At 38.3% G+C, this 22,971-nt stretch overlaps 2 protein-coding genes across 4 annotated transcripts in view; one reads left to right on the top strand and one right to left on the bottom strand.

Annotated features, from left to right (window-relative positions):
- Window positions 1-2,572: 2,572 nt before the first annotated feature.
- RIPPLY3 (ripply transcriptional repressor 3) lies at window positions 2,573-7,817 on the bottom strand. Its single transcript, XM_048927245.1, has 4 exons — window positions 7,708-7,817; window positions 6,634-6,703; window positions 4,110-4,177; window positions 2,573-2,899 (listed from the first exon to the last, which is right to left on the bottom strand). Exons 1-4 carry the CDS (start codon window positions 7,815-7,817, stop codon window positions 2,752-2,754), a joined length of 396 nt encoding a protein of 131 aa, XP_048783202.1. The 3' UTR covers window positions 2,573-2,751.
- Window positions 7,818-14,283: 6,466 nt separating this feature from the next.
- The window catches only part of HLCS (holocarboxylase synthetase), a 117,883-nt gene continuing 109,195 nt past the window's right edge, over window positions 14,284-22,971 (top strand). For 2 of the 3 annotated variants that reach the window (XR_007373326.1, XM_048927173.1), the window contains exons 1-4: window positions 14,284-14,565; window positions 17,672-17,824; window positions 19,760-19,922; window positions 21,466-22,418. Coding sequence is in view for 2 of the 3 variants with exons in the window: in XM_048927173.1 (XP_048783130.1) it covers window positions 14,335-14,565; window positions 17,672-17,824; window positions 19,760-19,922; window positions 21,466-22,418 (1,500 nt within the window). In the remaining variant the exon portion in view is untranslated. Of the gene's footprint in view, window positions 14,566-17,084; window positions 17,148-17,671; window positions 17,825-19,759; window positions 19,923-21,465; window positions 22,419-22,971 lie in introns of those variants that run through there. The other variant, XM_048927186.1, reaches the window with a different exon arrangement.

Genomic DNA, 22,971 nt, shown 5'->3' with positions numbered 1-22,971 from the left:
CTGATCTGCTTTGTTGTTTGCATAGTCCACATTCTTGTTATCTTTTTTCTTTGTCAAAGGTTCTGTGTCAACACTCCTGAAAAGTATTTCATTGAAAACAATGCTCTCATTTTCTCAAAATCTTCTCCAACCAAAAATCATTATGTTCTGGCATACTGCTTGTCTGTTGTCCAGGATGCTTTTTTACAGCCCAGTGTAAGCTGGTTGGCTGCCAGCTGGTGAGGGTGCAGGGCAGGATCACAGAGTTCCACAGAAAGGAAATGAGTGTCTTGAGGATGATAGGCTAATACTGAGAATAGGGTATCAGCTTCACATACAGATCTTCAAAAGCTCTGTCTGTTATCATGAAAACATGATAACTTCAGTGTGGATGACCAGTAGCATGTAGTCCCTCCTGTTGATGCAAATCTTTCTGACTCAAAACTTCTTAATGTAGGAAGACTAATCTTGTTTACAACTGAGACTGCCTTCTGTTTATGTCTTTGAGACCTACAGATATTAGATCTTCGTTCCTATCCTGCAACAATCTAAACACCTGCTCTTGCTGGATCACTGTGCCTCCAAGAATGTACTAATCTTGCCAGATGGACATAGTCCACTGTTGGGCTTCTTCAGGGCAGACAGAGAAACTATGTAGGGCAAAGTAACAGGCAGCATGGCCTTACAGAATGTTAAGGATCAGTAAGGAAGAAACCTGAAGAATGTTTCTGTTAGAAGAATGTTTCTGTTAGATTGTTAATTTACATTATGAGTCCTTAGTTGGCGACATCATCTGTGTAATGCAAATAGCTCTTCAGTGTAATGTGTTCGTTAGGGAGCACTGCTCAGTGTGGAGGTGTGAGATAACTACCTAGCTACTGAACCATTTTCAAAATGGAAGCAGATAGAACACTCAGCACATCCCTCTAGATTCCAGTAAACAACAGTGGAGTTCTGAGCACTTTAGCAATATTGGTTTGTGTGAGAGAAAAACAACAGCATGGATGCACACAGAAGTGTCTTAAAAGGTGAGAAGTGCTCAGGACTCAGAAAGTGAGGGCAGAAACATCAGATGTTCTGACTGAACCCAACTGAGATTAAGAACTGGCAAGGAAGAAGTTGAGGGTCAATGTATAATAATTTGGCTAGCATTGGAAGTATGTCATTGTAACTGATCTGCTAAGTGATCTTGGATGCTCTTCTGCTTAAATGAGCTACAAGCCTACAACATTGAAACTGGACCATACATAATCTTATGATCTCTATGACCTTTAGAATGTCTATGTGGCAATTCCATTTGCTGGGGAGGGAATATATTGGAGATGATGAATGAGTGAAGTGTCAAAAAGCTGAATTTTCATTTCTCATATTGGGATTTACAAATTAATCTAGTTATTGTACTTACGTATATTAGAAGTTACTGTCTCTCTGTGTAAATTTAATTAATAGATCCACTCCCTAGTTTGTAAATGGAATTTCTGAAAAAGCAAAAGATCTTCCATTCTAATGTGATGGCTCATTTGGAATCGTTGCTAGACTTACAATTTATAATACTCCAGCTTTGTTTGACAGTTTATTCTACGAAGAGGAATATCTGACAAGCTTATAATCATCTGGCCTTATCTACACCACCAACAGTAGTATAGGTCAAGAACCTTGGATGCTGCTTTTGCCTTTTCTCTGGGAAAAGTATCACAGTTTTAGTTAGAGATAATTCTGAAACATATTGTGGCCAAACTCCTTATCCTTGCGCTATGTAAAAAAATCCTGGCATAGCAACGCAAGTAATGGCTGACTCCCTGAGCACACATACTATTTATGCAAAAAAAAAAAAAAAACTTAAACAAAACAGGTTATAACAAACTCTTATTTCTTTCCTAATGGTTTAACTGTGTAGGAACAGATACATTGACATTGTTAATTACAGCAATGATGCTTTTGAAAATCAGTAATTTAAGTTTTTCTGAATATCAGTGTAAAAGAAATATCAAAATGGTGAGATACACACCAGATAGGAATCTACACTAAGTCAGTTGTATCAAAATCGTAAACTCAAGCACAGTAGACTGTAGAAATATGTTTTCAATGTTGTAACAAATAAGAGCAAAACAACCACATAACACATGTTTTAATGTGCCATTAATTGACTTTTCTGACTGATAGAAAGGACTTCTCTATTAGAGTGGGAAAGTCTGAGAAAAACAGATGACATCACAAGACTGACATATTTAACTTGTCCTGACAGGGAAGTTGAAATGAATTAGGTTAGTCTGGCATACAGCATTCAAATCAGAATAAATGTGCTCCGCAGAAATGATATGAAATATTCTTTGCATTTGAAATCATTTCTTAAATTCTTAGAAACATCACGGTTCAAAGCCTTTGGTTTATTTTGGAGCTTTGTATTACATTATTTTGCCCTATAACCAGTCCTATTTTCATGCTGCATGTAAAAGAAAGTAACTAAATGCAATGTTCTTCATGTTCTTAATCCAACTGTTGTTTAAACCAACACAATTGAGAACATTATGATCTTTTAGTAAAGTTTCAGGGTTTTATTTAAAAGTCTTTTGAAACACAAAAGGATTTCCTCTGTTTCCAGTTGCATTGACTCATTCTTCTTATTTAGTTAGCTATTAATAGTCTTCATATGAGCTTTGATGTGCTTCTTTCTTCAGTCAGATGTTTGTACAGACATTCTTGACAGTTCCTTTTAATTCCTTTCTTAATTTTTTTAATTATGTATTTGGAAAGGCTAGTAATTTTTAGTTACTAGGCGGAACTGGTTTCTTCCTCATCTTCTTCAGAGTCAGTGTCATCATTGTAGAAGTGAATTGTCGCTTGTACTGGAAAGTTAGCCAGAACCTTCTCTCCAATGTTATTAAGAAACTTTTGGCATTTGGATTTAGGCAGATAAAGTCTGATAAGAAAGCATATTGAAAGAGAAAAATTAAAATCATGAGACAGCTTACCTAGCTTGGCTATTAAAATCTATTTTTTTTCTTTCTCTGAAGGCAGAAAAATCCTGGGGCTCCTTCTCCTTTAAAATAAGAGTTGCTGACTAAAATGTACTATTAACTTCAAATTACCTCAGTTGCTTTGTTCATATTTTGTAATATATTTATCTAAGGACCCTCCATGATAAAGTGTTGACAGGGCAGTGATGTGTGCTTGAGATTTTTTGTTTTGTTTTAGCACAGTACATGGACGTGTCCTGTGTGACTGCAAGAAGGCTGAAGAACGTTATGTGATTCTGAAATTAAGATTAAGACACCACATTAAGATTGGGGTGGGTTGCCTCTTGCACAGAGGTTGATCTTAGTTTTTTTTTAGTGTCTTCAACTGGAAGAGATTTATTTCAGAATTACTTTTTTTTTTTTTTTTTTTTTAAATCTTGAATGAGTATTAATTAACACTTCAGGTTTTCACCTGTTTTTCCACTAAAGCAAAATTTTGTTTGGTCTTTTTACATATGTTCATGAGTTTTGCATGCATATGTGCACACATCTATTCCTTCGTTCCACTTATGCCAGTTTTCAACTAATTTAAAATTTGCTTGTAATAAAGAGGGATTTTCCATTAATTTTCCTCTTGTAATTACAAGTTCACATCAGGAATTTCTATGTCATTAAACCATACAGAATTTAAATGGGAGTGGAAAGACTTGTAATTCCTCCAAGAATAGGAAATAGAGGAAAAGATTACCTGGAATTCAATTTTTATTAAAGAACAAATTTCAGCAGACTCAAGACAAATATGTGTAACAAATCACACGGCATTAGTATCTGTTCATGTTCACTATCTGGCATTTGTAAATTTGGAATAACATGTAAGATATTATATATTATTATTATGTTATTATATATTATATGGAGATACAAATTAGATTAAGTTAGATGTTTTTTTAAGGTGACTTTTTTCTCATTTTCATTACTGGAGTATTCTTTCATGTTCTGTTCAGCCTGGGCATTTTTCCTTGTGGGAAGATAAATATCAACAAATTTTGGTGACTTGTTAAAATGCACCGTGACAAAAAGACACTCCAGAGACAAAGTAATACTTTTCCCTAGAAGAAATATTTTCTTTCAGCATGTTTTCTTCCCTGAATCGAGTGATGGTATTTAACTCACCTCACTGGATGTTGAAACCCCAGGGCTCCTTTTGATCTAAAATTTGTTAGCTGACCATCTGGTTGTGACTGTAAAGAAGACACGCTTATGATATAGAATAGGTTAAAAATGAAGATTTCACTCTTTTCTTCTACAAACAACTGTAAAATTATGTGACTATGTTCCTTTCTTTGATATTCTGAGTTTTTTTATTCCGTTGTCCAGATATTATTTGTGCCTGTACGCTGCCCATAGCTGTGCATTTAACAGTTTCACCTTGTATATTGTATGAACCATAAAGCTATGAAGTATTGTGCATTCTGCTTCAGGCTGTATAGAATATCTGTTTTTAGATTGGTGTTCTAGTAATGCCACCAAACAGAACTTCAGTGATTGAAAGGATTTTCAGTCAGTTTAAGAGACTGGGGGGTTTAAGGTATTATAAAATATACTTCTATCTATACTAGCCAGCAGATTGGAGGTGGAATGTTCAAGTCTAAGCAAGCTCAGTTGTAATCAGAGATCCCATGAGTGCATTAAGAGTCCAAACAATTAAGTCAAGAGACAACTGGTATCTGCCATTTCTATTTACTGATTTTAAAAGCAAGCATTTTTGATAGAACAAACTAGGCAGCAAAAATGAATTTTAAATTTCAATACAAAATTTGGCAAATACTAATTTCTTTCAAAATAAGTTCACAGTAATAGTAAGAGCCTGCAAATGTTAACATTACCAAATCCTATTACGACTGCAAACCTGAAAGCATCTCCCAAAGTCACTGATTCCTATAACTTGGTCTCGAACATGTGTTCTCTACTGTATCTTAAATAAGACATCTATTACTGTTAGCATAAACTTAACTTTGCATAAATAGTAAAATTTTACCCTGTTGTGGTAGAACTGCTAGTGAAAAGAAGAAAAAACAAAGATGACTTATGCCACTGTCAGAACAATTCATTCATTTTTCTGAGGAAGTAGGTTTCCAAATGAGTATTTTGATGGGCCCCAAAAAAACCTTTGGTTACAGATCATGCAAGGGATCTTAAAGAATTTCCTCTGTACCTTTCATGTCGACCCTTTTCTCCCGTGTCTGCCTGTCTTGTAGCCAACATGTTTTCCTCTCAAGCCTGTTAGGCTGATGTTGGTTTTTAAGCAGAGACTCGTTTACTTTTTTTCCACAGCACCTGATAAAATGGACTCCTGATGTGGCTGAAAATTGTAGTGTGATCATAATATCTATGTTAAATATTAGACTCCATATGCAATTTTTCTCCTTTCATACCTATGTTAAAATTAAAATAGTCTTTTTACTTTTATTGACCCGTTTTTCTGGCATTTTCTGTTCAGAACACATATTTTTAAAAATAATATATGCATTAATTGGTATTTACTAAATACATTGTAAGCATATACTTTCCAGGTTGAAATACAGCATCCTATAACGCCAATTAATCGCAAATCTGATTCAGTCAGAAAGCTCAGTAATTTGCTGAAGAAGATGCTTGTTGTTTTCCACAGCTATGGGATGTACCTATGCATTACTGAGCATCTCCTGTGATAACAGGACAACTCTCATCCTTAGCAAATTTACAGATGCTTCTGGGAATGATGCTGTTCCACAGGTTTTCCCCACGGTGCCTGCCAGGAGCATGGCACTCCAGCAGATCTGTACAGCTATAGCCTCCACCTTCAGGAGACAAAAAGTACACGATAAAAAAGGCATTACAGGTATTAGAATGTGTTAGAAATTGTGAACATTTTAAGATTTATGCCAAGGAAAGTTGTTGTCCTAACCTGCTGATCCTTTGGCAAAAAAAAAGTTGAAGATGTAGCCGTGAATCTGATGCTGCAAAAAACTCATTAGTGTGCTCAAAACTAAGCACTAAAGCACCATTTCAATACTCTTTTTTTTTTTAAGTTTGCAGTATTGGGATCTATGTTGAATGTGCTTATATCTCTCTTCAGTTTTATCCTCTTAACTAATAAATCTTCCTAAATGAATAAGTAAATATAGTTATTAATTGGTGGGCCTTTCGGAGTTGGAGTTTGCCAATAAGAGCTTTTAAATTGATTTTTCTGTTGATTTTCTATCTGCTTTAGCTATAGCAACATCCCCCTCAAAAGAAAAAATCAATCAATACAACTGTGCACCTGAAGATATATTTTTTTAATTTCACCTCAAAATCATTTTCACTCAAAATTTTTTCTCCCCTGTACAAAATCTCACATATGAATTAAGTGTGGAAATTTCAAACAGAGAATATTCTTATTTTTGTAAAGAAATAAAAACTGATGTTAAACTGTCTTAGTAAGCAGTGTTTTCTGCAGCTAATGATTCTAAATCTGGTACAAAATTAGAGATACTTTTACACATTGCCATGCATGGAGCATCATAATTGGAAACATTTGTCAGTGCTGAAGAAAGTACTTTGAAATTGGAAAAGGAAATGATTAAAAGACCGAGCCTCGCTTGCTGTGTTCAGATAGCTTTCATTTCTGCACCTGTTTTCGATAAGGATTATTTTCTCCAGAATTTAATCTCACCATTTGTTGATTCTCTGTCATTTCACCATCCCTGGCTGTGGGCATCCAGGGCCTCCATAAAACAGGGCTGCTGAAAGATTAAGATAAAATAGCATTCCCACAATTAATTCTCTGTGGTAATATCCATAGAGTACCCATAAAAAATTCTTTTGTTAGTGTCTGCTGAAGTCTTTTGAAAAAAAAAAAAAGCAACATGACTTTTTTTTTTTCCTCAACACGTTTTGATCACAAAATAGATATATACCAAGTTGCAAAAGACTTGTTTTGATATGATGAGTCTGATTTCTATGGCAATATTGGTCTGTCTTCTGTATATGATCTCATTAAACAAACTAGATAATCACTTGTACATTTATAACTATGGTAATATTTCCTACTAAAATTTCACAGAATTATTTTCTATTTATGTACCACTGCTGCAAAATGAAAAGTAACTCTTCATCTTTGGCACTATGTCTAATTAATGGTTACTTATGATCACTGAGTGCCAGATCATTTATTGATTAGACAACGTTAAAGTATCATGGGAGGTTGGATCTAATTACTATTTTTTTAATAGGGGAAATCGAAAAGTTATATCAGATGCAAAAGCTAAATAAGTTTAAAAAAAAAAAACAGTTATTGCAAGCTTATTATTCATTTGCTTTTGTTTAGAAATATATTCTGAAATACTTGACAGAAAAGGATAAAATATCAGAAAAACAAAATATCAGTCCCAAATTAAAAGTTAAAAAAAAAGTTTAAAAAGTTTTAAAAAAAGTTAAACTTTTTTTTGCCTGCTGTTTCTGAAGTTAAAAATTGTGTTTCATTTTCTGCACAAATCTAGAATTACTGCATTCAAATGGTACTTACAGTCTGAGCTTCTTGGCAGTCTTTAAAGTGACTATATTCATGTTCTTTCTGGTGGAATCCATTTACTGATATCTATGATATAGCTGGCAGTCTATTTTAAAGGGAATAGCTACGCTTAGAGACTTCTCTCCTTAAAGTGTTTTCCTTTTTTAAGGAAATCCTATTTTTTTCAGTAATTCTGGAGTTTGGAAGGAGTCAGGAGTCTGCCTGTCTCTGCCTTACCTCTCTGGCTGCTCTCTTGGATTGAGTGAGTGTTGCTGGGCATCTCTGGAGCACTGACAGATGTGATCCACTGTAGCCTGGAGCAAGAAATCTACAGCTGCACCCTCCATGGTTTTTGATGATCTAAAGCCTGCTGTTTCTGTGGCAGGCTGGCTGCTTGTCTTGGCCTCTCAGCCCCTCCTTTATCTTAACTCCCAAAGCATACTTACCTAAAACAAACATGGCCTCAGGTAAAAGGAAAGAAACATCCTTAATGAGTGTTCTTTTGACTCCTCCAAATAGTTCAAAGATGTTGTTCTCATGTGGTCAGACTCCTGGTGAGAGCAATTATAGAGAAACAGACTATTAAACTTAAGATAGCAAATCACATTGAATATTGTGTCCTTTATCTTTCTGTTGCCATTTTATACTCCTTGCATGACTTGGGAAAATGCATCAGAATCCAGTCTTAAAGAAGTGTAATGGAGACTTGAAGAGAATTTTAATTACAGAGTAAATGTTACAGTGAATGAAATCTTTTCCATCTTTTAACTATAAAACACAAAAAGATACCAAAAATCAGTGATGGTGAGAGGACAGGCCTAGTGCCTGCCTCAGACTCTGGGGATAGCTCTTTAATTTGTTTGCTATTTGATGGAAGGAGAAGAAATTTTATGCCAAGAAAGATTACTTCATCTATCAAGAAATAAGGGTTATGAATACCATTTCTTTGAGGCAAATTTTATTTCACAATATGCAATATGCTTTAAATCTACAAAGGCTGAGCACAAACTGTCTTAGTCCAAGCTTTGTTCCCAGTGTTTTCATTTGTATTGAAAATTATTAGTTACCCACTGTATTGTACAAGAGCAATTTATTACTTGATATGTAAAATTATCTGTTCTCATTGTTAAGGTTCATTGCAACAGTTCATTTGTTTTCTTTATTTTGCAACTACTGCAGAGGTGCAAGTGGATTGTAAGAGCCTTTTGCTGAATTATTTTTCCTGTGGTGCTGCTTACACATTGGCAACAAAAAGAACAGATTGATCTACCAAGTATAATTGCTTTATGCTGTCAACTTTCTTTCCAGACTGAGAAAAATGATTTTGTTTACTGAACATGGAATATCCATTGATTATTTGATACAAATTAGGTCCCTTCTAGCCGACTGAGCTGGAGAAGCCATCAAAATGGTCATTTTGTGTGGACTGAAAAATTCTTTGTAGGAGACAGGTTCTTATTACATAAACCTTCATGGCCCTTTCTCAAGCTCTGATACAGCTGAGGGTAGCACATGTTCAGTCAACATGAAAGGGCAGGACTCACAAATGAGGACCACTGGATATGCTTTCTTGAAAGACTTCATTTTCCACTGAAATGGTTCTGTATTAGAAGGTATAACTTGGCACATGGGATTTTTGCTTCTAATTAAATATCCTTTGTCCATCAGGGAAGAGATTAAGTCATATTTGAAAGACTAATTTTCTTACATTGATGCAAGTTGTACAGTTGTTATTAGCTACTTGACTGATAAAAATAATAGCATTGCAGTTGTACTTTTGTTTTTGAAGTAGCCTTGAGTAACATTTTCTGTAATTTGATTTATTGAACTCCAACTTTTGCATTAATTTTCTCCACTTTTGTAACAGCCATTCCTGCTGTGACTACTAGATACAGTTTAAACTCAAAGATCAAATCCATTAAACTCTCTTGTGGAAAGCACTGAAAATATGGATTAGAAAATTCTCAGTCAACACCTACTCTGTCCTGTGTTTAAATGCTTTGTAGAATTTGTAAATCTATAACTAAGTAAAAAAAGACGCAAAGAAGAAAACATTTGTATAATCTTTATAAGTTTTAACATTTATGTATCAAAATCAGTACAATTATTGGAATGAGCAATGTGGTGAGTAATGTTCAAATAACAAATTGTATATTAAATAGTAACATGGTTACTAAGAAAAAAATGGCAAACTTTATAAGTAACCTAAATTATAACTGACTATCTTGCTAAATTACTGTCTTAAATATACATATATAATTGCATCAGCTTAGTTTTGTTTAGATCAAATTTAGCTTGATAGTCAAAAAGGAAGTGTTCATTACACAACTGATGCTTACAGTCCCAATCTTGCAATCGGATCCACATGTGAGGATAATTGATTTCTAGTTCTAGGCAGAAGCTGCCAACAAGGGTATTAGCGCAGAACTGGAGCCTGAGCTACTAAAATACAGATCTCTGTAATATACAAAGTTATCAAACAAATCTGTTGATAAAGCCCTGCAAGACCAAGTCTGCTACAAATTAAAAAAAAAAAAAAAAAAAAAAAAAAAGCTTTTGTTAATGAAACTGTAATATAAACTAATGTAACTCTTGGTAATATTGTAGAAAAATATAAGTTAATATTTTGCTGGAGATTTGCTGGACAAAAATCTGGACATGAGCCAGCAGAGAGAGCTGCTCAGAAGGCCAACAGTATCCTGGGCTACACCAAAAGAGGGGTGGGCAGAAAGGAGAGGGAGGTGATTGACCCCTTCTGCTCTGCCCTCATGAGGCCCCATCTTGAGTACTGCGTCTAGACTGGGGCCCCCCACACAAGAAGGATGGGGAGCTGTTGGAGCAGATCCAGAGGAGGGCACAAAGATGAACAGAGGGCTGGTGCACCTCTCCGTTGAAGACAGGTTGAGAGAGCTGGGCTTGTTTTGTCTGGAGAAGGACGTGGGGAGATCTCATTGCGGCCTTCTCAACACTTGAAAGGAGCTTATAAACAGGGGGTAGACTGACTTTTTACATGGTCTGATAGTGGTAGGACAAGGAGGAATGGCTTTAAACTAAAAGGGGGAAATTTAAGTTAGATGTTAGGAGGAAATTATTTCCCCAGCAGACAGTGAGGCGCTGGCACAGCTGCCCAGAGAAGCTGTGGTGCCCCATCCCTGGAGGTGCTCAAGGCCAGGTTGGATGGGGCCCTGGGCAGCAGAGCTGGTGGGGGGCAGCCCTGCCCATGGCAGGGGTTGGGGTGGGTGGGCTTTGGGCTCCCCTCCAGCTTAAGCCCTATCACTGCACTGCCTTATAAGATCTCTCTCTAGATTTCCTGTAGGCCTCCTTTAGGTACTGAAAGGAACAACTGTATCTTGAAATATACTTAAATTCAATTCGAGGAGCTGTATTTGGCAAAGGAAAGAAAATACTGATACTGTTATCTCTTTTTCCCAGAAGCAGGGATTATTTTTCACACTTCTAATACTTACTGAGAGTAACTTTGGTAGATTTGATCTGATTTTAAAGGAATTTGGGACAGCGTATCAAGAGAGAAATGGACCATAAGATAATTATTTTGTGTTTTTGTGGGAAACTCATTTTACTCAGTTATTATTATTTTTTTAAATGAAAGCACATATGCATTTGCAAGAATAAATAATATGCAGAATGAATTGCTGCAGACAGGAGACAGGATAACTCTACAGCATTTACAGATTTATATATTAGCTGGTGTTAAACATATCATAAAAACATTTGGAGCCATTAATAGCATACAAAGCTCCTCAGAAATGAATTGAAAGTCATTCATGAAGCACATCAGAGCTATTTTCATAATACTCATTTTAAAGTGGTGGGGAGGAGGGGAGAGGAGGGGGGAGGCTTCTTAACATTTTATGTTCCATGGCAGTGCAGGCTTCCTGTTCTGAGTCATATGGGAGAGCCTAGGTGGACTTAACCCCTCCAGACTGAAGCTGGTCTTTCTGTCCTATTTGGAAAGGGTTATTTCCTCCCTGTCTGCAGGCAGAAATTAGAAATTTAGCTTATTCCCTTTGTTCAGAATTTACCTCATTTTCTTTGTAAACCATTTCACATCTCTGTGTGTCTGATTTCCACATCTTGCAACATCTTTCTGTGAACTGTGCTCAGTGAAAGGGTAGATAACAGCAGGACAAGGGTAAATGGTTATAAGTCAAGGAAGGGAAGATTTAGATTGGATGTCAGGGGGAAGTTCTTTACTATGAGAGTGGTGAGGTGCTGGAACAGGCTGCCCAGAGAGGTTGTGGATGCCACATCCTTGGAGGTGTTCAAGGCCAGGTTGGATGGGGCCCTGGGCAGCCTGGTTTAGTATTAAATGGGGTCCCTGCATGTGGCAGGGGAGTTGGAGATTCATGATCCTTGAGGTCCCTTCCAACCTGGGCCATTCTGTGATTCTGTGTGGGAAAAAAAGGCAAGTGTTAAGTCTGAGAGCTAATATTATGCACTGTTCCTTTTCAAGGTTTCCTTCCACTCTCCTTTATGGGGAAACTGACATGCTTATTTTAGGATATCTATTTTAGTAAATATCCTAGCATGTTCATGGCCTTGATTTCATAACAATACAAAAATGTTTCCCAATATAAAATACTTAACATTTTAACCAGAGCTTTTCACGATTAAGTCTAAGCTACACTATGATCAAAATCTGAATACCTACAGCAACTTTATGGCTTCAAATTATTCTCATTGAGAATATTCCAACATTTCACTGTCTTAAAATAGTGACTGCATGTATATTTCTCTGCTTTAGGTTCCCTTGGATAACGAAATTTTTACTCAGTTTTCTCATGCACTCATGAACTTTTCTTGAGCAAAGGATCCCAAGCAAATAGAGAAATAAATAAAAATCTAGTTGATCATATTCAGTGCTGTCATTGAATACAGCAGGATTAAACAAAGTATGTTGCTCATCGTGCAAAGGTTATATAAACAGTTGTGTTTTGCAGTGTGCTCTGAAGGTCAGCAATGTGGGTACTAGTGAACTATTACAGAGAAAGTGAATTCCAAGGCTAAGAGCTTTCTTTTGAGGCTGTGTATACTTTGCTTGTTTTCCTTCTTTTGATGTGCCTGTCTAAGTATTTTGACTTCCCCTGTAAGATAAAGCCACATAAAGAAACAGTGTATAATGGAAAATTGTGACTACTAGAGACTTTGTTGCCCTGTCTATAGAATATATACAGGGAATATAGCAGCAGAGCCACCACGCTGATACTTTTTCGGCTTGAAATGAAGGGAGGGAGCTGTTTAAATTGTTTGATCATTCAACTGAAACTGTTAACCGTTTCAGGCATGCTCTGTGGAAATTGAAATTATGTCAGAGATTTCTGCCATTTTGGATAAGCTTTCACTATGCGTGCAGATTTAAAAAAAGAAAAAGGTTGTCATGGTGCTATAGTTCTCATGGTGTTTTTGATTTTATTTTTTTTTCTCCCATGCCAAAATGCACAGGTCCAGTGTGTTCCTTGTTTATCAAAATCCTCCAAATCCTCACTCCAAATATCAGCACACAAAAATCACATAATATGTCTCAGAGCGTTGTCCAGACACTTCTTTAACTCTGGCAAGTGCCATGCCCACCGCCCTGTGGTGCAGCCCCTTTCCCTGACCCCCAGCTGCCCTCCCCTGACGCAGCTCCATGCCGTTCCCTCGGGCCCTGTCGCTGTCACACGGAGCAGAGCTCAGCGCTGCCCCTCCGCTCCCTGTGAGGAGCTGCAGCCGCCATCAGGCCTCCCCTCAGCTCCTCTGATCTGGGCTGAGCACAGAGAGGGGCCTCAGCCGCTCCTCATACATTTTTCCCTCTACAAAATTCACCATCTCAGTAACTTTCATGCCTGTGCCAGAGGAGCAGCAGATACCTTGTGTAAGTTGTTTTGGCTTCCTGTGTAGTGGCAAGCTGTGTCTGTAGCACACGGCACATGCACATGGTGTCATTTTATTCCCCAACACACTCTTCTTCATCAGTTCAACAACAGGCCCCTTGGGATAGTGATTTCATGTTTCTCATTTGGTGATATGATCAAATCAAATGAAAATAAGTGTGTCACCTTGTTGCTGCTGTACTCTTTGTTGGCTGTCCTGTTGCACAGATGGGACCTGAGGTCCATCGCTCCACCTTATCACAGATAGGAACATGAGACATGCAGGGCTGCATAGCGGAGCTCGTAACCTGCAATGCTACACTGCTAAGTAGAATCATACAATCACAGAATCTTTAGTTCTTTACTATGAGAGTGGTGAGGTGCTGGAACAGGCTGCCCAGAGAGGCTGTGGATGCCCCGTCCCTATAGGCCAGGTTCAAGGCCAGGTTGGATGGGGCCCTGGGCAGCCTGGTCTAGTATTAAATGGAGAGGTTGGTGGCCCTGCATGTGGCAAGTAGGGTTGGAACTTGATGATCCTTGAGGTCCCTTCCAACCCTGGCCATTCTGTGATTCTGTGAATCACAGGGTGGCTGGGGTCAGAAGAGACCTCAAGGATAACCTTTTTTTTTATTATTGATTTTTTTTTCCTTGCCATGTTGTTCTAAGCACAATCTCGCATACTCCGTGGCATCAAAAACCGCTCCCACCCAACAGCACGCGCTAGCAGACCGCGAAGCGCCTCAGCCGGCCGCGAGGACAGACCGCTATAGCCTCGCTCACCTCCTCCCGCCGCCGGCAACCAATCAGAGTGGTCTATGGCAACCAATCCGATCGGCCGACGGCCCGCCCAGCCGGTTCGCCCCTGTCTCTCTGGCGGACGGGGCTCGGGGGGAGAGCAAGGCGGTAGGAGGGCGGGGCGGGAGGCGGGGCGGAGGCTCCGCTAAGCGCTCGCCGGCCGGTGGAGGCGGGGCTGGGCGGGGGGAGGCCCGCCATGCTGATCACGCTCTGCTACCTCTACCTATGGGCGCGCTGGGGGCCTTGCTCGGCCGCACTCATCCGCCGCACCGTGCGCCGCCTCCACCGCTCCCGTTGCTCCTTCACCTTCTGTTGCTCCGCCGGCCCTGCGGCGCCTCCGGCTCATCTTCCGCTCAGGCCGGCACCGCCCGAAGAGCGAGTCTGCCTCAGGATAGGAAACAAAGTCTTCTTCACGGACGAGACGCAGGTACGTGCGAGGGAGGGAGAAACGAGGGACGGCGGCCTCCTCCGTTACCGCGATCCCGAAGGAGGAGCGAGCGTCCGCTCCCCTGGCTGTGCCGCGCTGTCCTCGCCCGTCAGTGGCCGAGCCTCGCCAGTACGGCTTTTATTATGGAAAACTGCCTGCTTCTCTGGACTCTGAACGTTACCTTGGGTGAGGAAAACGCGATGCGAAAAACGCCATTGCGTTGGTACAGATGGGCAGCGGTGGAAGAGAAGCACGCAGTACCTGGAGGAGTTCCGCTTAGTTTCAGTTTTACTTTAGGATACGGTAAGCTCGCTGTCAGCCTTGCAGGCTCAGAAATGGAACTCCTTGGGCACCGCTCCTCCCTACGGGTCACCTGATTTATTTGAATTAAGATTGGGATTATCTGTAACTAAATGCCTCAGTAAGGCTGAGGGCAGGTATCATCTTGCTCGTGTCCCCTGCCCCCCATTTTTGTTTTTGTTTTTTTTTCCCCGATTTTCAGAATTGTTCATGTGTTTGTGAAAGTTATTTCAGTTATTACACATTTTACATAAATGAGTATTACAGAAATCATAGAAACACTAGGGTTTGAAAAGGACCACGATGATCATCTCGTTTCAACCCCCCTGCCATGGACAGGATCGCCAACCACTGTGTATTTATGATACGTGTTGTTGGCTAAGGCTTTTCCAGAGGCAGAAAAGCTGATTTTTGGGTGGCCCTGTGCAGAGCCTAGAGTTGCACTTAATGACCCTTGTGGCTTCATTCCAACTCGAGATAATTCTATGAAGTTAAGTGCTCTGCAAGGCCAGTTTCAGTGCAGTGCAAGCAAAGGTGCAAATGGAATGGATTCAAAAGGAGCTTCTTGCAATCCAATGATTGAACTATTCCATACTTAGAAGAGATGATGGCAGCATCTCTCACAGGGCAGTTAAGCAGTTGTTAAGTCCTTGAAAACAAAATCAAGTATTTTTTCCATGTCTTCAGAGAAGTTCTATGTAAATGGCAGAGTCCTGTGCTGTAATGAACATAAAGAGCAGAGTTCTGTGTAAGCAGTGGAAAGTTCTGTGTAAATGTGAAATATGAAATCATATTTCAACAAGTCCATGCTTTGCTCCACTTCCGCTCATGTCTAATACAGCTTCTCCCAGTCCTTGCATACTAAGTACGTTTCTTTTTGTCTGCTACACTCTAAATGCAGACTGACTTCATAAGCTTGTCAGTTTCTGTTTGTGCAAGTTAGGAAAATCTCAAAGGAATTGCATTTTGGCTTGATGTTTGACATAAAGTCAATGCTCTTATTCACAGTGTATTTGTCTCTTAAAAAAGTGCTTTGGAAGTTATGAGCTGTATTTGCTGGATTGCCTGTGCAAAAGGCCTGCCGCCCTACACCCTGTTCCTGTGAAACATGAGGGTTCTGACTTAACTGTATTACAGACAGAGGCAGTATTGCTGTGGAATGCTGCATCATCCACTGAACACTGGGGAAAAAAAAAAAAAAAAAAGACTATCATGCTTTTGGCCTCTAGAAAGCTAGCTGAGCTACACTGGTTTCTAAATAGCAACTTAATAAGTTTCTTTCTTCCCCCTTCTCCTCCCAGTTAATCAAACTGAACATCTAAGGTAATACAAAACTTCAATAGTTTGGCTCACTTTCCTGGGGAAGGTAGAAGTGTTTATTTTTGCAGCTTCCATGCTCAGAAAAGCTGGTTGGATGGCAAGCTAGCCAGATTGTCCTCTTGAAGTTAAGTTATACAAAGAAATCTTAATACTGCAGTGTTTCTATTTACATGTGGAATCATGTCTATGTGTGGTATGTTCTATGGAAATTTTCTCACGCTTCTACATAGAGTTACTAAAGGAATACAAAGCTGTGTTTCTAGTATAGTGGTACTAAAATAGCTATTTCTTTTACTATTTACAACTTTTAAAATATGGTGGGAAAAATAATGTCAGTACAGTATCATACAATTAACAAATGTACAGTTAGAAGAGTGACATGGTTAGGATGGTATTTTACAGGTTTATAGTTAAGAAGATTATCGTGGTAGAGAGACAACATAAAGTGAAATGCTCACCCATGTCTTCAGCTCACAGTATAAAATTCCACAAGGAGGAATCTTCAGAAGAGATCCTTTCCCAGTGGCAGTCAGCCCTTTAATGGGGTCTAGGAGAGGTGCAGCCAGGCTCCACTCCTTCTGGTCACACAGCTGAATTGCCTTCACCTGTGCTCCCAGGGCTGAGTCAGTTCTTGCCTCAGGTGATCAATCAGTGGTTCAGGCCATGACTCAATAGTTCCCATACACATATCTACATTTTGTACTGATTTTTAGGAGGCACCTCCACAAAAATAAAACTGTTTATACATAACAGGCTTTACAAAAGAATTCTTAGAACTATAAGTTAGCTATCCTGAATATTAGACCCATGTAATGTACAGTCTTTAGGTTATTTATGGCTCATAGGCTGATGGATCTTTTGGCAGATGGATGTAGAGACAGTGTGTTCTACTTATCTGTGGGACTGTGTTTCTTGGAGAACTGTTACCTAACTGTAATGATTGCCATCTGAACGCTAGCCAGGTAATGGCACTGTGCTGACTGAGTGTGTGTGCTGTGTTATGACTGCCTACTCAGTCTCTATGAAAGCTCAAAGCAGTGCTCTTCTGCCATCAGGAACCAGCACTGAGATGGGAGAAGGAGGCAGGGCAGCCTGCAATGTGAGAGAGGAGGATTGGATTGAATGAAACATACTGCCAATGGCAAGTGACCCAAGAAGGTCTCAGTGCCAATAGCACAGCTGTCTTCAGTGGCCCACTCAGCTGTATGCTTCTACTTTAAGGTTGAATGCTAGCATCTGAGTTGTCTTGAAAGCGGATCCATTTTTGTAGATGATCCATTTTTATTGTACTTTTAATATGTCCCTTCTTAATAGTTCAGGATGATTTCCCCTTTTTGCTTATGGAAGTTCTCTTCCTTGCGAAACTGTGGAGACTGTTCATGTAAAGCTGAAGAGTTAGATTTGAATTTGGTCTGGGGAAAATTCAAAAAAGAATTATTAAATCAGATGTTCCATTGAGAGACTTTTCCTTTCCTGTTTCTTTCAGCTCCTCGATGATTTAAACAGATGGAGTCTACTTCTCATTTCTCCTCTTATTTATCCTGATAAGTTACTAGAAGCGGAACATATAGCTTTTGTGACAGAAAGTGTTTCAGCTCAGGCAGATAACTTGCAGAAATTACCTGTGTCCTCAAAAGAGGTAAGCACTTCTCTTTGTTTTGTGTAAAAAAGGTAGTAGTGCAAAGTCTAGCATTGATATGCACATAGAATTAAGCATAATTCTAAATGCTTGAAGGAATAAATCAATCACAGATTTTGTACACTTATGATGTTATTGGGAATAAAAATGTAATCTAGTCATTAAACAATCACTTTTAATACTCAAGTTCTATTTTTTACTTCAAATAAATGTATCAACATTTGATATTAAATACATTTTGATAATTTTTTCAAAGTCTATTGAAGTGAGGCCACAGTCAAATTCTTAATTTCTTTGCTTTTCTATAAAATGCAGTTGGGAAATGGTAATGATTCTTGTTTGAAATTTACAAATAACGTTTGACTTGTAATTCATAATACTGAAAAATGTTGTTGAGTTACAGAATGGACTTCATTGCTCACTGATGCAAGGAGAGAAGAGGTAGAAAGCCATGCATGCATTACTGGGTGCACAGGTCCACAAAAGCAACAAAAGCTTCTGGATTGAAGCACTGATTTGCTTTTCTGATTTTCTTTTGAGGTTTTTCATTAGGCAGAATTGTGGGTTGTTGTTTTGTGTGTGTGTGTGTGTTTTAATCTTGTTGATTTGTTTGTTTGCACTTTCTTTAGAATGAAAAAAGGGATTCTTCTACAGACATTAACAATTAATTTATCAAACTGAAAAACAATAATCCAGATAAAAGACTGAAACTTAAGTGGAAAAGGACTGATGTTTTATTTTGTTTGTTTATTATTTTTCTGTGTGTCACTTCCAGAAGTGCTTTTGGCTGTTACCTCTGGCAGCTAACTTTCAACATAGGCAGGGCCTATAAGAATAGATTATTCCTGTAGCCTACAAGAATGTCTTGACAGAAAGATATTCTTTGAACAGCTGTCAGTGATCTGTCACTGGTTTCTGCTGAAACTGAGGTGGATGCATAAAGCAGGAGTATAAATAGTTTGTAAGAGCTAGCCTTTTGTTCTGTATTATGACAGAATTTTGATGAGAATTTCTAATCACAGCAGGAAAGCCTGGCTGGTTTGAAACAGTTCTCTTAGGGCATTTGTTCTGTTCTGGATTGTTGCATTGGCAGAATTTTAGGTCATATGTCTTGGCAGTAGCCTAACTTTGAGAGGTTCTTTTGTTTATTCACTTTATTCATACTAGACAGCAGTAACTAGTTTTTACTTATTAGTATGACTAACGTTCTACTTGGTGCCATGAAGAAAAAGTATCAATATATTCTCACAATTTACAGGTGATGTGGATGTTAGCTGCTTGTGTGTGTTCTCTGGGTAAGAAAGGATGTCTTTAAAATGTTATTATTCTTAACTTCCACCATAGGGAATAGCCCAGAGTCACATGATGAAGAGAGGGGCTGTGGAAGAGTTGGCTTGAATGGCATGCAAAGGAGGAGAAGAGATTAAGGTTTTTGTAGACACAAAAGCAGTGTACTCTAAGAATTCTTAGGTACCTTGAGTGTCTAAGACCGGTTGCCCTTTTGTTGAATTTCTGGGCAAAGAGACATGGCAACAGCACAGCACTGGAAGAAAAAGCTGATCAGGAGTAGTGGGTGATGTGCATATATTTGGGTTTAACAAACCTTCTCTGAGAGAAGTCCAAGTGTTCCCATTATGCTTTTCTAGGGACCAGAATTCTTGATGTACCAAGCAACTTAAACCTCGTATACTTACTTAATGCTTCTGATAAAATAGTTTTGTTATTTTTGACACTTGAATTTGCCAGTTGTGCTGGTCTGCTTTTGTAATATCCCTGTGGCTCTGCCTGTTGTTGTGATATTTTTCCATACCAGAATCTTTAGAAAAGGCGGTTCTCAACTGCAGTTCATCTTGCAATAACATAATACTGTTGGTATATTTTATATTTTTCTGTAGCCTTTTCAAACTGAAAACCATGCATGTGGTTTATTCTTAGATTGTGAAGTGGTCTGACTATTGTTCACCGTTGGCCTATAAACCTGGGGAACCATATAAGTTAATTGCTGAAGCAAGTGTAGATAATTTCAGTAACCTTGGAATAGCATTCATGGAAGACAGGCTTCAAATGGATAACGGAATGGTTCCATGCAAGATTGTTTGTGAGTATTTTCACATATTTGTTTTTAATGATAAAATGTGTTTGTTTTAGAGCTGTGTATATGATCTTAATATCTACATAAATAAGCATTTGGCCTTATGGCATTGGAGATGGATTCAATCAGTTTTTGCTTATTTTGACTTGTGGTAAGGAGGTTGCTCTGGAAGTATTGCCTCCTACTTACTTCCATGGAAACTATAACAGATAGAAACAGCACAATAACACTATTTGATAGAGCAAATTCTCAGCTACAAAACATTATTTCTCAACACACCACCATTATCTATACATTTTCATCAGCAATCAACAAAAACCTGCATTACATGCTCATAAAAATTTGCTCCAGTGGAGATGACTTGTTGCTCTTGCCACTTGTGAAACGCACCACTGCGCTCACATCCACTGTTTGGTGTCCATCAACATTCAGAAAGCATTAGTGAATGTCAGTGGGTGTCATTTTTTCCACACGGAGGGACTGTCTTGGCAACAAAATGTAATGGAATATTGGTTGGAAGGTTCAACATTTACTGCCATACAACCAATATCCACCTCTGAGATTGTGTGCCAACATAATAAAGTAGAAGCCATTACTTTAGGAGTGGCCCTTGTATTTCTGTGACTCAGAAACTGAAAGAAATAAGTTACCATATGAAGAATAATTTTTCTCTCCTCTTTCTCTGTTAGTTGGCTCTACAAGTTTTGCTCACAGTAGGTATCTTTGCCCTTCTTTTTTTCATTTGAACTTACCAGGAAATTTTTATCTTTGCATTTCTGTTCTTTTTAGGGAAAGGAATTCACATTTGGTATTTGTTTTTTCTTTGGATTTTTAGCTTCTATGTATTTATGTATTTCCTATAGCTGATTATGTCTCCCTTTCTGCAGATTGTAAGTAGTTCAGATGTATCTTTTTTTTTTTTTTACTTACTTTTATTTTACTGCCTTTGACAGTGCCAGAGACGTGGTTCAGTGTTTCCATCTTATCCACTATCATGACTTTAATAGCTTATTTCAAAACCTATTCGCAACCTATTTCAAAACCTTTCATTTCAAAATAGTAATTTTCCACTCTGCCCTCCTTAACAGATCAGCATTTTTCCAAAAGCATTTCCCTTGCTTTATTTTTGTCCATGTACAAAAACTGACAAACTGATACTTTTATGAGAACTTCTTTACCTACTTCTCATTTACTGTTGTTCTGTTATGAGCACATCTGTATTGTGTACAGTTCTCAGGTTTTGTTTTTCTCCATATATTTGTGCACTGCTAATGAGTGTTAGTGGGTTTTTTAAATGTTCCCTGTAAATAACAAGTGCTACACTCTCATCCATACTTCCTTGAAACAAATAGTCATTACAGTCACTGACTTGTTTTATGAGTATAAATTTATTCTATTCAAGGGAGTGGTTTTGATGTGTCAAACAGATAAAATTTGTAGTATTCTGAACTTATGCTGAAATTAAGCCTTGATTCTGCTGATACAGTGATATTCATCATAGATCTTCTGATAAAAAATTTTATAACTCCTCATTTTTTAACTCTTCCAGCTGTCCATTTACAAGAAAATACTCTGAAGGAGTTAAAACAGGTGACACCATCTATGAAAAAGAGTGCAAGCATTACACAGATGAATGAAGTAACTCCTGCTACTTTTGGAACTACTATTAAAACACAATGTGGAATAGCTGAGTCTGCAGGACAAGGTGATCCAGAGGCAAAAGAAGAGAAATCTAAGCTAGGAAAAGAAAATGAGCACAAAGATGAATCCAACAGTCTATCTGACAAAGAGACAGGTTTTGGAGAGCATCATCACTTGCATCTTTCCAGCTGTCATGAATGTCTACAGCTTGAAAACAGCACTATCGAATCAGTCAGGTTTGCCTCTGTGGAAGCCATTCCAGAACTTCCTGATGATTGCAATAGCAAATTGGAAGAGAATGGTGATTGTCTAACAACAGGAATAAAGAGAGTAAACCTTGCCGGAAAGCCCCCTAATATATTGATTTATGTTGGCTCTGAAACTGCAAAAGTGGGCTTTGAGCAAGTAAAATCAGTCATTCAGGAATGTGTTGATACAGACAGCTACACCATCTACCAGTTGCATGAGGAACAAGTTCTGAAAGCTCCATGGATTGATAATTCAGTGCTGTTGATCATTGCCACAGAAAAGCCTATTTCTGAGAAGAACCAAAAACAGTTTATGAGGTTTTTATCTAAAGGTGGAAAGATTCTAGGGTTGTCTTCCTCTTTTGCATTTGATGGTTTACAAATAAAGAGGAAAGACAAACTGAAGAGAACTGTTCATGAATTAGTGGTCACTAAAATGGACAGTACTGAAATGAAGTTAAATCTTTTGATCACTGGCTGTATTTTTGATGTAGCGATGAAGGAAGGGAGCAGCAAAGTGAAGCCATTGAGTTGCTTAAATAATGCTGATAAAGATGTAGTTATTGTTCATCTGCCTTATGGAGACAATGGAGGAGAAGCCATTCTTTCTCAGGTACTGTGTATTGAAAAGCATTAATTCGCTCATTGGTACATGGTGTTGTGTTTTAAAGAAGTTCATTTATTGATCTGGCATGCTCTTTGGAATGTTTGTCAAGGGGCAAATGTGGATATATGTCTCAGTGAATGTACAAGGGCTCTGAATACAGAGTGGTGTTCACTTTATCCTCAGGAAAGCTAAAGAATGGAAGAAAAATGTCACTGCTGTTGCAGGTCCTTGTTTTCACCATGTCGGTCATGTGCAATTTCTGTGGATGGTAGAGGAGACAACAGATATGCATAGTAAGAGAGCCACTTCAAAGGCAGAGCTATCAATTTCTGCTGCTAGAAGATTCACTGTATTACAACTGTGCTCTTTGCAGACTTTGGGATATGGGAACAGGAAAAGCAGAATTATTGATGAATTCTGGGTAAAAGCTGATACTGACAAAATAAAAGCTTTCATACAAAAATAGGAAATATGATGAAGAAGAGAGTCAGAAGAGGAAGTAAAATAAAATGTTCAAGAAGCTTAAAAGGAAAATTCTTTAAAGTTCTAGGAATAAGGT

Source organism: Lagopus muta, chromosome 1, assembly GCF_023343835.1.
Source record: "Lagopus muta isolate bLagMut1 chromosome 1, bLagMut1 primary, whole genome shotgun sequence".
NCBI classification, from domain to species: Eukaryota; Metazoa; Chordata; class Aves; order Galliformes; family Phasianidae; genus Lagopus; species Lagopus muta.
The sequence above is the reverse complement of the archived record's forward strand: the minus strand, read 5'-3'. Positions and strand labels throughout refer to the sequence as shown.